The sequence below is a fragment of the Tamandua tetradactyla genome, chromosome 6 (assembly GCF_023851605.1).
Source record: "Tamandua tetradactyla isolate mTamTet1 chromosome 6, mTamTet1.pri, whole genome shotgun sequence".
Classification (NCBI taxonomy): domain Eukaryota; kingdom Metazoa; phylum Chordata; class Mammalia; order Pilosa; family Myrmecophagidae; genus Tamandua; species Tamandua tetradactyla.
The window spans coordinates 78630371-78646117 of record NC_135332.1 but is presented as its reverse complement, the minus strand read 5'-3'; the positions used below and the strand labels follow the sequence as shown (position 1 = coordinate 78646117).

The following is a 15747-nucleotide window of genomic DNA, read 5'->3' as shown; positions in this document are numbered from 1 at the left end:
TTTTACAATGTGCACAGGTCATTTGGCACTAAGTGCCATGTAAACAATGAATGGCATGAAATGTCAATATGAATATTGTAGAATGATAATCTATTTGATCTAGAGTTTATTTCCCTCTCATTTTATGGCAATGAATTAAACAGTCCTGAAAAGACAAATGAATGGGTTCATGCTAAAATATATATATATTTTAGTGAGGAACACTAACTACTTTAAATATTGTTACACGTTCAGTCTGCCAGAGTCTGGGTGCTAGGAATTTGTCACAATCCTCACCTGGCAAGAGTGGGGACATGATGTCCAATGGCAGCTGAAAGGCTAGAAATGTAAAACTTTGTGAATGGCAACATAAGGTTACAAAACTTGCCTTATAAGTGGCATTTAATTCCAGTTTACTTGGACTAGATTTTAACATTAATTTATTTTAATATGCACAAAACTATTGTCTCATATATTCTGTAGCATTGTGTCCCTTTTGTGCATTCTGTCTTATCTTCTCCCAGTTTTGAAGTGCAATGTTTTTGGGGTATTTTAACCTTTTTGGTGTGATATAATATCAAGCAACAAGAGGCAGCCACAGGACTATTTCAAGACTTTTTAAAAACAACAACATACAAATAAAGATAATGATGGATTTCAGTAAATCCTTATAATCTACAAGGAAATATCCATGGCAGCCACTGGTATTGATAGCTATGTCAGCCAAATGAGGTCAAGGGTGAGTGGAAAAGTGAAGGGAAGGAATCCTTATCTGGCTTATTCACAGTGATCTAGATAATGTGCCCCAATTGTTCTTTTTCTCTATATACTCCTTTTCCCCACTGCATCCAATTTATATACTCATTTATATGTATATCTATATATATAAGCAATGATTTCAAAGTATATCACAACAATTATTTGTAGAACAGATTTTAGAGTTTGGTATGGGTTATAATTTCACAATTTTAGGTTTTTATTTCTAGCTGCTCTAAGGTACTGGGGGCTGAAAAAAATATCAGCCTAATGATTCAGCACTCATTTGTTTAACTCAACCTTCTCTGTATAACTCCACCATCACCTTTGATCTTTCTCCCACCCTTTAAAGGTATTTGGACTATGCCCGTTCTAACTTTTTCATGTTGGAAGGGGCTGTCAATCATATGGGATATGGGGATGGAACTAGTTGATGTTCTGAAAGGGTTGGCCCCTCTGCATTTCAGGACTTATCTGGTCCAGGGGCCGATCTGGAGGTTGTAGGTTTTGGAGTTACCCTAGTGCATGGAACCTTTGTAGACTCCTATATAATGCCCTAGGTTTTCTTTAGGATTGGCAGGAATGATTTTGATTGGGGTTTGGCAAGTTATGATAGGTAGCAATGTCTAGCTGAAGCATGCATAAGAGTGACTTCCAGGGTAGTCTCTTGACTCTAAACTCTCTCAACCACTGATATCGTATTTGTTATACTTCCTTTCCCCCTTTTGGTCAGAATGGCATTGTTGATCCCTGGGTCTCAGGGCCAGCCTCATCCCTGGAATTCCACTCTATTTTAACTATTAAATATAATAGGAAATAATTGTCAACATGATAAAATTAAATACATATGTTTGACTATAATCTGTATTATTAAACTTTACAATTGAATTTGTAATTCCTATTTTAATAATTGATACTTGCCTGTAGCACTGTGTTAAACCTTCATAATCTTTATATTTACATGAATACTTTTTTGCTTGTTTCATTTCAGTATAAACTACAAGAATGAGAGAAATTTCAGCAAACACCCCCAGCATAAACTATTTCAGGAGATCTTTGCAGCCTTGGTGAAAAATGGACTCATATGCAGGTAAGATTTTCCCAGGAACAACACACAGACATTTCCCCAAGAATGGCATATTTTATATAATTTGTTTTCAGATAAAATATTGGCAAATGATTGTCTATGTTCCTGATGCTAGACCAATTGCTCTCACTTTTCTCTGTAATCTTCATTACGGTCTGCTAAGGTGGGTATTATTACTGCTCTTTTAAAACTGGAATTCCAATGAGCATAGAGAATGGAATGTCAAAAATAGTTTCAAATTGAAATTTTCTTGAAGTATGTTACATTGTGACTACTATTTTTTTCTATTAGCTATATTATGTACTGAATATAACATCTTTTGTTGCCACCCATGGGTAGGCTATAATACCTAATATCGTTATAAAGCAGAATTCAGTTCTGGAGGGACTGACTCAAAGTTGGAAAATAATATATCTGCTTGAAAGACATAAAATGTGTGATCTGTAATATGTAAGTAAAGCTCATTCAGGTAAAAAAAGAGACATCAATTTTAACATGACAGGATATTACTAAGTCAATATTATTCGCACTTTGTACTTCAAATATCTCTAGGGACATTGTAGAATTATGTGTTACCAAATTCATTTTCTCTGAGGGATCAATCGAAAGCACATAAGGACAGACCTTAGAGATATGAAGAGTTGCTTTGTTAATCATTTTTAACTTTACCTAAAAAAAGGGAAAACTCATATACTGTAGACAGTCTACTTGTTTTATGATGTGAAAAAATTTCAAATATTTTAAAGTGAGAATAAGAAACCTCTCATTAGTCACAATAATGGAAAAGCTCTATTGCCAAAGCGTTTTTTTTTTTTTTTTTTTTGCTACGATTTGTAGGAGATGATGATGGTGGTAGGAGTGAAGGTTCTTATTGGTGGTAATTTATTACTATTGGTCAATGAAATATAACATGATAGTTTAGTTTGTCCCATTAGAGAGCCGGCATTCCCTTAATGAAAATCTGCGATAGTAAAGCAATACTTCAAAGAAAAATAGGAATGTTTGCATTTGTTTCTTGTCTTTTAGTATTATAAAAAAGAAAAAAAAAAGAAAAATATCACAGGCGCCTCGGTCCCAGCATCACAAAGGTCTGTCACAGTCAATTGGGGGGAGGGGCAGCGGGAGGGGTAGCTGAGCAGGAGGACTCGCCCACTGCCCAGACCGCGGCCGACACGGCGGTGGCGGCACCTCTGGGTCAGGGAACCCCAGGGGGGTTCCGGTGTCCCATCGCTCCCACGCTGCCAGGCTTCTGGCAGGCGGAGGCCGATCGGCGTGCCCAGCACGGAAGGCATCGATCTCAGCTGTCAGGGAACGGAGCCGCCGGATGTTCTGCCGACCCCCAACACCCAGAGCGCGACCGTCTAGCCGACACCCGGGGCGCCGGCTGGGCTTTCCTGCCAGCGCTGAGGGCAGCAGAGCCGCGAGGTCTCCACCACTCCTGAGAGGACAGGAGGCGCATGGCCAAAGTCAGGGCTGTTTGAGAAGGGCTGCCTGGTGTCCTGCCGGGTGGGACGTCCCCGCTTCAGGGATCGGTTTCCTGCTGAGTCGCTTCCCAGGTCCCAGGCTGCAACCTGGCCCCGGACGGTGCTGCACCCAGCCCGGGGGGGCAAGCGGCAGAGGGCCCTGGCCGTTTGGGAGCTGTGGTGAGGAGGCGCTGCACCACGGCAACGGTGTGTCCTTCTGGTGTGCGGGGTGGCGAGAGCGGCGGGGGACGCCTGGCAGGAGGGGTCAGGTTGCTGGAAGGGACCCCAGAGAGTTGGGCTGCATGCAGGGTGGCAAGGTGCAGCGCCCTGAGCGCGCCCGATGTGGCGGGGTGCGGGCGGGAGGCCGACGGAGGGCGACGCTGGCACAGGGTGGGCGGCCAGCAGGGCCCTGCGGTCGGGAGCCGAGCAGCAGGTTGGGGAGGGCCCCTCACCACAGTGCCAGCGAAGCCGCGCAACCCTCCCCAGCCTCGGCTCTCGGGACTGCCAGGGGAGCACCTCAGCGCTAAGTTCTGTAATTGTTTCAGTGCGCATGCTCGCGGGCGAGTGGCGAAGCGGAGCAGGGTCAGGCGCAGTTCGGGCTTGGATGGGAGACCGCCTGTAGTTTGCAGCTGATTGCAGGTATCTCGAGTCAATTGACGGTGACGGGCAACTCATTACCGGTATTGCCTGGGGGAGGAATCGAATGATTGCAAACTGGCCACACCTGTGCTGAGGGAGACAGTCCGGGGAACGCGGCGCCTTTGGAATCGATCTGTTTCTATCAACTGCACTCTCTCTAAGTTTTTGCAAAATTATTTTTGTCCTGAAACATTGACACCAGTGCATTCCCTCCAGGTGGATAATCCGCGGCTCGCAGAATCGTCACAGTGGTGTGGATAAAGAACCGAGATCATTTGGTAGGATCTGAGAAGAATTCATATGGAGCAAAAGATCATCCAAGCCATGCCCTTTCTCCCCCCTTCTAGTTCACCACTGGTACATGCACATAGACAATTGGCTTTACCATTCCTGCTCTCTATTATTTTTTCATTCTTTCTCCAGCCCGTTTTGCATATCCATCCAGAACCCACAGGAAAGTAGCAGCAGAAAAAAACAGATTTCCCAAGAGCACGGTCACATTCTAAAGGTTGAATGTTTCCAGGATGATCTTCAAGCGTCAAGGCTTGGAGAACAGGACTCACCAGTTTCAAGTAATTCCCTCCAGCCTCTCCATTCCACCACAAATGAAAATAGGACGTCCGTTGAATGCCTAGGCATCACCAGCAGGATAACATCAGGACTGCTTGAAATCTCTTTGGCACGGAATCCTTCCTTTCTCTCAGTTCTCTCTTCCCCGTTGGGTCCAGCAGGCCTTCTCATTCCCTAGACGCTGGGTAATGGCTTCTCCAGAGAGTTCTGTCCCATGTTTCCAGGGAGATTTGCATCCCTGGGGGCAGGACCTGCATGACGGGAGGGGAGTAGTGAGTTCCCCTGCTGAGTTGGCCGAGAGAAGGCAAGCCCCTGTGAGCCAGAAAAGGCGATGACTGCCAGGACGCAATGGAGAGGCAGGAGGGAAGTGCCTGAAAATGTAGAGCTGTGTTTCAGTGGCCATGTTTCCTGAAGTTTATTGCATAATGATATAGCATTCACAATATGAGCGTGTGATTGGGAAAGCCTTCTGTCCGTTGTTCCGTTTTTCTACCTTGTCAACAAACAGGTAGGACATATGGAGTAAGAAAGAATAATAGGGGCAAGAAAGGTTAAGATCCATTTCAGTTGCAGATGCTAGTGATCAGTGAAAGGGAGGGGTAAGGGGTATGGTATGTATAAATGTTTTTCCATTTTCTTTTTGTTTCTTCCTCTGAGCAGATGCAAATCTTCCAGGAGATGATCACGATGATGAACGTGCAACTCTGTGATGATATCGTCAATCACTCATTATATAAGAAGAACGGAAGGATCGAAACAGGAATTTTGGAAGGCATTAGTTTGGTGGGTTTTTTTTTTTTGTTTGTTTTTTTGTATTTAGAAAACGAAAATAAAACAGGAAAAATAAAAGGAAAAATAAAACAGGCCACAGCCCCAACGTCACAAAGGTCTGTGGCAGTCAGTTGGGGGGAGGGGCCGAGGGAGGTGGAGATGAGCAGAAGGCCCCGCCCTCGGCCCAGCCACCCGGCTGACGCGGCGCTGGGGGCACCTGCGGGTCACGGAACCCCAGGGAGGGTCTGCTGCCCCAGCGCTCCAACGGCCCGGGCTTCTGGCAGCCGGAGGCCAATCCTTGTATCTGATGCTCCTTTGAGCTACCTTGTCAACAGACAGGTCCAACGTATGGAATCAAAGTGAATAAAAGGGTGAACAAATGTTAAAATCCTTTCAGTTGGAAACCCTAGTGATCAAAGAAAGGGAGGGGTAAGGGACATGGTACGTATTCATTTTTTTCTGTTTATTTTGTATTTCTCCTTCTGGATGGATACAAACGTTCCAAGCAATGATCATGATGGTGACTCATTGCAATGTTACTCTTAACTATAGACTGTAGCTTTAACTGATAGCGGTTTTTGATATACCATTCCATTTTCAACACGTTGCAATGTTGACATGAATTTGTTTCCCCTCATGTAAAAGCATTATTATATTTGTACACTTATTCATCATTTGTTTCCACCCTATGTTTCACTATGTTATACAATCTTTATGTGATATCTTTTCTTCTGCTGTCACAAATGTCCTGGCTTTCCACTTTCTAACATACTCGCACTCACTTTTGTTCAAGGAACTTAAAATACTGTGCTACCATTCATACTACTCTGCTGTCCTTTTCTGAATCTATAAAATCAATCCTGCAGAACATTCTGTAGTCCTTCTGCATCAAATGCCTGGCTTCTATTCTTTTCCTATATCCTGAAAACCTATGTTCTCAACTTTAACTCACAAAGTTTGCTCATTAATTTTAGCTCACCTTAGTGAGACCATAGAATGTCTGTCCTATTGTTTCTGGATGATTTCTCTCATCCCTGTTATTGCATGCTTCATGACTTTTTCTGTCTTGCAACTGTGTAATATACCATCATATGTATGTATTTCCATATATTGACCAACCCATCTGATCATGGGCATTTGGACTGTTTCCATCTCGGTAATCATGAATAATGCCACTATAAACATCAGTGTGCAAATGTCCATTCCATTTCTTGCCTTTAGTTCTTCAGAATATGTACGTAGTGATGAGATTGTTGACTCATGTGGCAATTCAATACTTAGCTTCATGAGGAATTTCCAAAATGTGTTCCAGAGTTATTGCAACATTGTACATTCTCACCAACAGTGAGTAAGTTTGCATCTTTCTCCACATCCATTCCAGCACTTGTCATTTTCTTTTTTTTTATAATGGCTGTTCTGGTAGGTATGAGATGATATCTCATTGTGGTTTACATTTGCATTTTTGTAATAGCCAGGGAAGTTGATAATTTTTTCATATGTTTTTGAGCCATTTGTATTTTCTTTTTAAAAAAGTATTTGTCCAAGTCTTTTGCCCATTTTCTATTTTTTCTGTCTTTTTTGTCAGGTTGTAGTATCTCTTTTTATATTCTGAATATTAAACCTTTATCTGAAGTATGGATTCAAATATTGTGCTTCAATGCCTAGGCTGCCTTTTTACTTTACTGAGAGTCCTTTAATGCATAAAATGTACTCTATTATGAGGATATTCCATTTATCTACATTTTCTTTCATTGTTCTTGCTTTGAGTGTAAGTTATAGGAAATTACCTCCTATCACTAGATAGTTAAAATACTTCCCTATATTTTCTTGTGAAAGTTTATGTTCTTAGCTTTAATGTTCAAGTCTTTGATTCATTTTAAGTTAATGCTTCATAAGGTGTGAGATATGGGTCCTCTTTCATTCTTTTGGCTATGGTTATCACATTCTCCAACACCTTTTATAGCAGAGGTTTCTCTGTCCCAGTTGATTTGCATTGAATTCCTTATTAATGATCAATTTTCCATAGATTAAAGGATCTATTTCTGAATACACAATTTTAATAAGTTTTTCAGTATATGTACCTTTATGCCAGTACCATGCTCTTTTGCCCACTGTAGCTTTGTAATATGCTTTAAAGTCAGGTAGGTTGACACCTCCCTCTTCATTCCTCTTCCTTAAGATATTTTTAGCTATTTGGGACACCCTAAATTTTGAAATAAATTTTCTTATTGGTTTTTGCTATTTTAGGAAATAAGTTGTTGGGATTTTAATTGATGTTGCATTTAATCTATAAATCAATTTGGGTAGAATATGACATTTTACTATATTTCAGCTTCCAATCCATGAACATTGTGTGTACTTCCTTGATTTATTTTTGTAATTTCTTGTAGTTTTCTGTATGTAGGACTTTTGTGGGGTTGGTTAAATTTATTCCTATATTTATTCTTTTTTGGTTGCTACTGTAAATGGATTTTTTTCTTGAGTACTTCCTCAGACTGCTCCTTTCTAGTGTATAGGAACACTTTATTTTTTGCAAGTTGAACTTATACATTTCCCATTTTTTTATATTGATTTATTAGCTCTAGTAACTTGGGTGTTGATTTTTCAGGATTTCCTATGTATAGTATCATGTCATCTTCAAACAGTGATATTCCATTTCTTCCTTTCCAGTTTTCATCTCTTTTATCTCCTTTTCTTGTCTAATTGCACTGGCTAGAACTTTCAGCACAATGTTGCATAACAATGGTAGCAGGGGGCATTGTTCTTTTTCTTCATTTCAGTAGGAAATCTTTCAGTCTTTCCCCATTGAGTATGATGTAGGCTCTGGATTTTTCATATATTCCCTTTATCATATTGAGGAAATTACCTTCTATTTCTGAGATTTGAAGTATTTTTATCAAGAAAGGATTCTGAATTTGCTCAAATGCCTTTTCTACATCAATCAAGATGATCATGTAATTTTTCTGCTTTAATTCCTAGATGTGGTTTCTTACATTGCTTTTCTTGTGTTAAACAAGCTTAGCATACCTAGAATAAATCCCACTTGGTCAGGGTGTACAGTTCTTTTAATGTGACACTGAATTCAATTGGCAAGTATTTTTTGAAGGTTTTTGCTCTGAATCCATGAAAGGAAATTGTCATTTTCTTTTCTGGTAGTATTTTTCACTGGCTTTGGTATTAGGGTGTATTCATTTCACAGAATGAGTTTGGTAGCTTTCCCTTCTCTTCAATTTTTTTTGAAGTGTTTGAGCAGGCTTGCTACTAATTCTTTCTTGAGTGCTTGGTAGTTGCTACATGTGAAGCCAACTGGCCCGACTTATTTTTTTAGGATGTTTAAATTGACTGATTCAATCACATTAATTGTGATTGGTTTGATGAAGTCTTGTAACTCTTTTTGAGTCAATATTGGTTTACATGCTTTTCTAAGAAGTTGCCTATTTTGTCTATGTTCTCTAGATTTTTAGCATATAGTTGCTCATATTATCCTCTCATAATCTCCTTTATTTCTGTGGGTCAATAGCTATGTCTGTAGTCCCATTTCTAATTTTATTGATTTGCATCCTTTTTCTTTCTTTTCTTTTTTTGGTCATCTTAGCTAATGGCCTATCTTTTTTTTATTTTCTGAAAGAGCATATTTTTGGTTTTGTTGATTCTAACTTTTTCATGCTCTGTATATTATTTACTTGTGATCTAGCTAATTATTTCTTTCCTTCTGCTTGCTTTGTGATTAGTTTGCTCTCCTTTGTCCCATTCCTCCAGGCGAACAGTTGTTTCCTCAGTTTTTGGTCTTTTTTCTTTTTTTAATATCACATTTTTGGTAATAAAATTCCCTCTGAGCATCCCACAGTTTTTAATATGTTGTGTATTTTATTTTCATTTGCCTCAATGTATTCATTAATTTCTCTTGTAATTTTTCCCTTGAAATTTCTTGTAATTTTGAAAGTATGTTTTTTCATATAATATTCAATATTTTTCATATTGATTTCCAACTTCTTTCCATTATAATCTGAGAAAGAGTTTTATATATTTTCAGTCTTTTAAATTTATTGAGACTTGCTTTGAGACCAAACATGTGTCCTAACCTGGACAATGAGCCATGAGCCCATGAGAGAAAAATATGTCCTGCTTTTGTGTTGCTTTGTGTTGTATACATTTCTAGTAAATCTAGTTAATTTATCATATTACTCTAAATCACTCTTATCTTATTGATCCTTTGCCTAGTTGTTCTATCCATTGAGAGCAGTGTATTGAAGTCTTTAATTATCATGGTAGATTATGTCTACTTCTCCCATCAGTGTTGTCACTGAGTACCTCATGTATTTTGGGGCACTCTGTCTCAGTGCAAAATATTTATAATATTGTTATGTCTTCTTAATCAATTATCTCTTTTATTAATACATAGTGTCCTTCTTTGTCTCTTTTAATTGTTTTACATTGAAGACTAATTTGTCTGATATTAGTATAGCTACCCCACACTTTTCAGGTTGTTGTATTTATGAAATATCTTTTTACATCCTTTCACTTTCAACCTATTATTGTCCTTGGTCTAAGGTAAGTCTTTTTTAGACATATATAGATGGTTCCTATTTTTTAATCCTTTTTGCCTATGTATTTTGATTGGGGTGCTTAATATACTTATATTTAATGTTTTTACTGTAAAGGTGGTAATATCTTCTACCAATTTGCCTTTTAGATTTTATATCTCTCTCGTGTTTACCTTCCTGATAGGCTTCATTTCTCTGCTCTTCTCTACAACACTGTCTCCTGTCTTTTCCTATCTTCCTGTCATGCTCCCTTTAGCATTTCTTGTAAAGCAGTTCTCTTGCTATAGTCCTAATGTCTGCTTCTCTGAAAATATTTTAAATTTTTACTCAATTATAGAGTTATGTTTCCTGAATATAAAATTCGTGGTTTGTAACTTTTCTCTTTTATAATCTGAAATATATCATAACACAGCCTCAGCTGAGATATACACATATAGCCTTATAAATCTTCCTTTGTATATGGTGGAACATTTTTTACTTGCTGCTTTAAGAATTCTTTCTTTTGTTTTCAACATTTGAAAATCCAATTATTAAGTGCCTTGGAGTGAGTCTCCTCAGATAACTTCTGTTTGATCTAAATTGTGCTTGTTGGGCTTGAATTTTGTTTTACATAAGAGATGGGAAAATGTTCATGATTACTTCCTCCATTACTCTTTGTGCCCCTTTCCCATTCTCTTATTCTTCTGGGACCCCCATGACATGTGTAGTCATGTATTACATGTTGTCATTCCATTCTGAGAGACACTGCTCATATTTTTCTGTTCTTTCGAGTGTAGGATTTCAAATATTTGTCCTCTCATTTGTCTCTTCGAATCTGCCTTTGGAAGTCTCCATAGTATTTTTCAACTATTTATTGTGTCTTCCATTCCAATAAGTGCTGCCATTGGTTTGTTTAATGTTTTGAATTCTTCTTTATGTTCGTCTAATATGTTCTTTTTTATCCTTCATCTCTTTTGTAATATCATCCTTAAAATCTTCGATTTGATTTTTGATGTGAAGTTGCAGTTCTTTTAAAAAGTCCTTAGGATGGTGTGATGGTTGCTCAGTGACAGAATTGTTGCCTATCATGCTGGAGACCTGGGTTAGATTCCTGGTGCCTGCCCATGCCAAAAAAAAATCCTTAAATGGTTGTTTCAACTCCTGTATCTCATTTGCAATTGCACATTTTTATTTGACTTTGGTCTTATCTTCATTTTGATTACTATGACTCGTACTTTTTTGCTATATCTAGCCATCTTATTTCCTTTTTCAATTTATTCTGGAAGTTATTTCCACTCTTACTTAGTGTTTCTTTATAGGTTGTTTTTTTTTTCTCTTTATATTCTTTAGTATTCAGTTAAACTTATTCTTCACTTCAAACATAACTTCTCTTTTAATTTCTTTTCCTTTAATCAGATTTTTTCAATTCTTGTTTTTTCTGCTTCTTGCTTTGTCTACATGAACCTTTTATTTCAATAAAAGAGGTTCAATAAAAAAGGTTCATGTTTTTAGAGGTGGGTGTAATCAGTATTGAGTCTCCCTGAGGTTGAGAACTGGCAGTTTGTCAGACTTTCCTAGAAGTCCTCTAGATACTTTGCTTTTCCTATCCTTTCCATCAGAGAACATGTTCATCCCACAGCTGCCTGCCAGTATAAACTGATGTGATACCTTTAATTCCAAGTAGGCCCTTCCTGCCAGGGGCATGTTGGAGTTGGAGGCTGATTTAGAAGGCAAAATTAAGCTGTTTCTGACTCCCAGTCACTGGAGCCTGAAACCTCTGAAGCAGGTCCACCAATTTAGCTGCTATGCTGCCCCCTTTTACTAGGGAAAGATAATCCCTTTATGGAATTATCCACCTCACTTGACTCATTACTTTGTCTAAGACCTATCTTAAATGCCTGGGCCCCTCAGACCTTTGAAAACGCCTGGGGCCTTCTCTAAGGAGCTACTTAGAATAGTTTGAGAAAAGAAGAAAAAAAGGGACAAACAAACCAACCAAAATAAATCCATTTTCACAGCCAATCTCCAGCTTCCAGGTTTCATCACTCAAATGTTGGAGTTGCTACCTGGATCTATGTGCCACCTTTCTTATGACTCACCTGATTTCCAGTTCTCTGAGCTTGGACAATTCCAAATCCTGTCTTTGTTATTTTTTGTTTTATTTCACTTTATTTTCCCCGTCACCCCTGCCTCCTCTCTGCAAGCATTTAAACTGCAATTTGAGCTTGGATGAGCTACCATCCTTGATGCTACTGTAGAGGGCTTCTTTTTCCTTCAGTGAGCAACTCCATGACACTCTACCATGCCAGTGGAGGAGGGACATCAGACTGTATGGCTTGGGGTGGATTCAGTTTGGCATGGATTCTTGGACATTCCACCCTCAACACTGGTGTATGGTGTGTGTCCAGTCATTGACATCTCCCAAACAGCCATTCCAAACAGTTCCTGTCTATTTACTAGCTACCTTAGAGGACTAACTACATTCCATACCTCAAACCACTGCCATCTTGCCTGCCTCCTGGACCCTATATCCTAAATTAGTTTTTAAAAATTTTTAAATGTGGGCTGTAGACTTATTATGCTTTTACAGGTGGAGACAATTCCTTTTTTTAATTCTCATATATTTTTTAATGAATGCTACTACAGAAAGATGATAGTTTTTAGAAAATTGAAGACATTGAATTTCCTTAATGTTTTTATAAGTTATAACAATTAAAATAAAATCTCCTTTTACAAGCTTGCAAACTTCTCATGTATTTTAACCATAGTTTCAGCTCTTTGAACCATTTTTAAAAGTTCTCTCCTTTTTCCTCTTTACCTCTTCCCAAGTCAGATTGTGCAGTGGTCAATTGCAAGAGCCTTACCTGTGTCCTTGGTCTCACCTTAACCAATAACAGAGGAAATGCTCCAATATTATTGCTGATTATGATATTTGCTGAAATTTTTCTGATGAACACTTTTCCTTCAGCCTATGGACATTTTTGTTAAAAAATATTTTTCAAGCATTTGTAAAAGTTATCTAATATATTAATTTGGTAAGTTTTTTCATAAAAATAGTTTTTTCCCATTTTTAGATTATCATTTCATTATTATACTAAAAATCTACTTAATAAATGTGTTAATATTTATGTGAGCCATAATCAGTGCTGAAATAAATAACTAAATGGCTAAAATTTTATTAATATTTTTGTAAGAATGTGTTTAATTTAGATTGTAGATAATTTCCAATTCTTTTTACATTTGTGTACTGTTTATTAACCTAATAAAATAATTTGGACATGCTTATTATTCTTTGGAAAAGTTTACAGCACAATAGAAATATGAATGTCTTAACATGCTAGGAAAACTCACCCAAATCATTTTAGAGCACCTGAGATTTTCTACTTGCCCATTGAAATTGGTCAAGATTTTCCACATTATTTTGAGTGGCTATTTGTAACATTTTCTTCAAACTATTCAATTTCTCCTTGACATAAAATTTTTTTAATGGAATTCTATACGTTTCTTAAATTTAAAATTTTTGTCTTAAATGAGTTGCTGATCCTTTTAAATTGCCAGCTTAAATTTTTTATGCATCCTTTTTAATTCCCTGATTTGACATTCAAAGGTTTTGTTTATTAAATTCTGTCAAATAATCTATTTTCTCAGATACTGGTCCTCTGATTGTTTCTTTTAACTTTGATTAATATCTGCTTAATTTGTAATACCTGAAACTTCAAATCACTCATGTTTCCTTTTCATTGCCTTTATGCATAGAGTTGGAGAGTTATTCAATTAATTATTCAAAGCTTCTTACTCTGTAATATGTGTTTTAAGTTACACATTTCTTCAAGATTACAATTGTGCACATCTTCATGGTGTTGACTGCTTTCATTTTTCATGGTGATCATGATTCTAATTTGTAATGACCCTTTGATTTTACTATAGCCTACAATATATAAAAGCCATGTCCTGTACACAAATTAGAAACCATGTCCTGTACATAAATTCTAAGTGAATATTATATATGTTTTCTTCAGTTACAGTTGGTTTTTGTTTGTTTTTTAGCTTTCTTTCTACTACTGGTCATTTTTTATCTTAATTCTACAGTGTTGAGTACCTGTAGCCCATTCATTGTCTATATATTGGATGATTCTGTTAGCTGAGATTTCCTCCATGGCTGTTCTAGTTTTCTAACTGCTGGAATGATATATACCAGAAACAGAATGGCTTCTAAGAAAGGAAATTTATTAAGTTGCAAGTTAACAGTTCTAGGCTGTGAAAATGTCCAAATTAAATCAAGTCTGTAGAAATATTCAATCTAAAGCATACAGGGAAAAATACCTTGGTTCAAGAAGGCTGATATGGCCTTCAGAGTTTCTCTCTCGACTGAAAAGGCACAAGACAAACTTGGTGAAGTCTGCTAGATTTCTTTCCAGGCTTATTCTCTCATGAAACTCCCCCAGAGGTGTTTTCCTTCTTCATCTCCAGAGGTCTCTGGCTCTGTGGCTCTCATGGTTCTCATGGCTCTCTTTTGGCTCTGAAGTTTTTCCAAAATGTTTCCTCTTTTAAAGGAGTCAAGTAAACTAATCAAGACCCATGAGGAAAGATGGAGTCACAACTCCCTCTGATCAATGGTTAATGCCCACAATTGGGTGTGTCATATCTCAGAGAAGATAATCTAATCAAGTTTCAACCTACAGTGGTGAATAATCCAGAAGATGGGTCATGATTAAAACATGGCTTTTCTGGGGAATGTAATCCCTTCAAATAGGCACAGTGGCTTACTACAGGTTCATATTAGATGGATGGTCAATGGGTATTCAGAAAGTGAATAAAGAATGTGGGTTTCCTCAATAAAGTTTCAATTTTATTGAACCTAGTCAAGACTCTAATTAAGATAAACTCAATTTTGAAGATGCTTACTAATTGTATTATAGAAAAAATGAATTCATCACAAACTTTTAAAATTCCACTCTTGAATTTAAGAATTTAAAACTTATCTTTTCTAATTCCTACTTTCCTAATTATATATATTTGAAACATAATTTTAAGCTATCTACACATCATAACTTGTCTTTTCATATTTAATTTTGGAAATAATCTACAATATTTACATTCTTATTTTAATTCTTTTTTAATATTTTTGATTACATGGCATACCCTTCAACTTTATTGGGTTTGTGGCAATGGTTTTTCAAATGGAAAAAATGATATAAACTTTATAAGGCTATTCTTTAAGAGATTATATCTATGGAGTGATTAGTATGATATCTGAGTCATAGATAACAAGCCTTTAAGTTCATAATTTTAAATAACTCATGGAAATTTAATGAAATATTATTAATACCTTCATTATAATCATACATTAAAATTTACATACATTTAGACATGACAGAAACTCAATTTCATTGAATCCCCTTTTTTTTCAGAACAGCTGAATGGTAGTTGAAAACTATAATGTTGAAAACCTTCTTTTCTGGATTCTGTTTAGTTGAAATACAATTTTGTAAATGATGCATGATTTCTTTAGTTCCATGTAATAGAATTGTATGGTGGTAGAGCCAAGAAGACGAAATACACTGTAGCTCAGACAGATAACAGAAAAATATCCAAAATGGAGATCATTTTGCAAATTATGAGAGGGAACTAGAAAGCTGATCAAATTTGTTTTTCAATTATGCTTGGCTAATACAGCTGTCAATAGAATTCTTTCATAACTGATGTGACTAAAGGGAAAAAATGACAACACATTCTTGCCTTCGCACAGGAAATGTTTTATTTTATTTCTTTCTACTTGCATGTAATAAGTGGCCACTGTGTGCTAAACGTATGGAGTAATTTAAATGAAGACATAAATTCCAAGATAATGTAAATATTTTTATGAAAACACTACTACTATTAGGTAGAAATGACCTGGGAGCAGGTGCCTTAATGGAAGTCATAAAAGGAAACAAAAATGATTACCATTTTGTTATGC

General features: G+C 37.1%; 1 protein-coding gene across 8 annotated transcripts in view; it reads left to right on the top strand.

The window, feature by feature from the left end:
* The first annotated feature begins 2943 nt into the window (after positions 1-2943).
* The window catches only part of LOC143688444 (uncharacterized), a 47037-nt gene continuing 34233 nt past the window's right edge, over positions 2944-15747 (top strand). For 3 of the 8 annotated variants that reach the window (XR_013178010.1, XR_013178008.1, XR_013178009.1), the window contains exons 1-4: positions 2944-3492; positions 3831-3924; positions 4141-5002; positions 5155-5277. Coding sequence is in view for 1 of the 8 variants with exons in the window: in XM_077166345.1 (XP_077022460.1) it covers positions 3147-3492; positions 3831-3907 (423 nt within the window). In the remaining 7 variants the exon portion in view is untranslated. The other 5 variants (XR_013178012.1, XR_013178014.1, XR_013178013.1 and 2 more) reach the window with 5 other exon arrangements.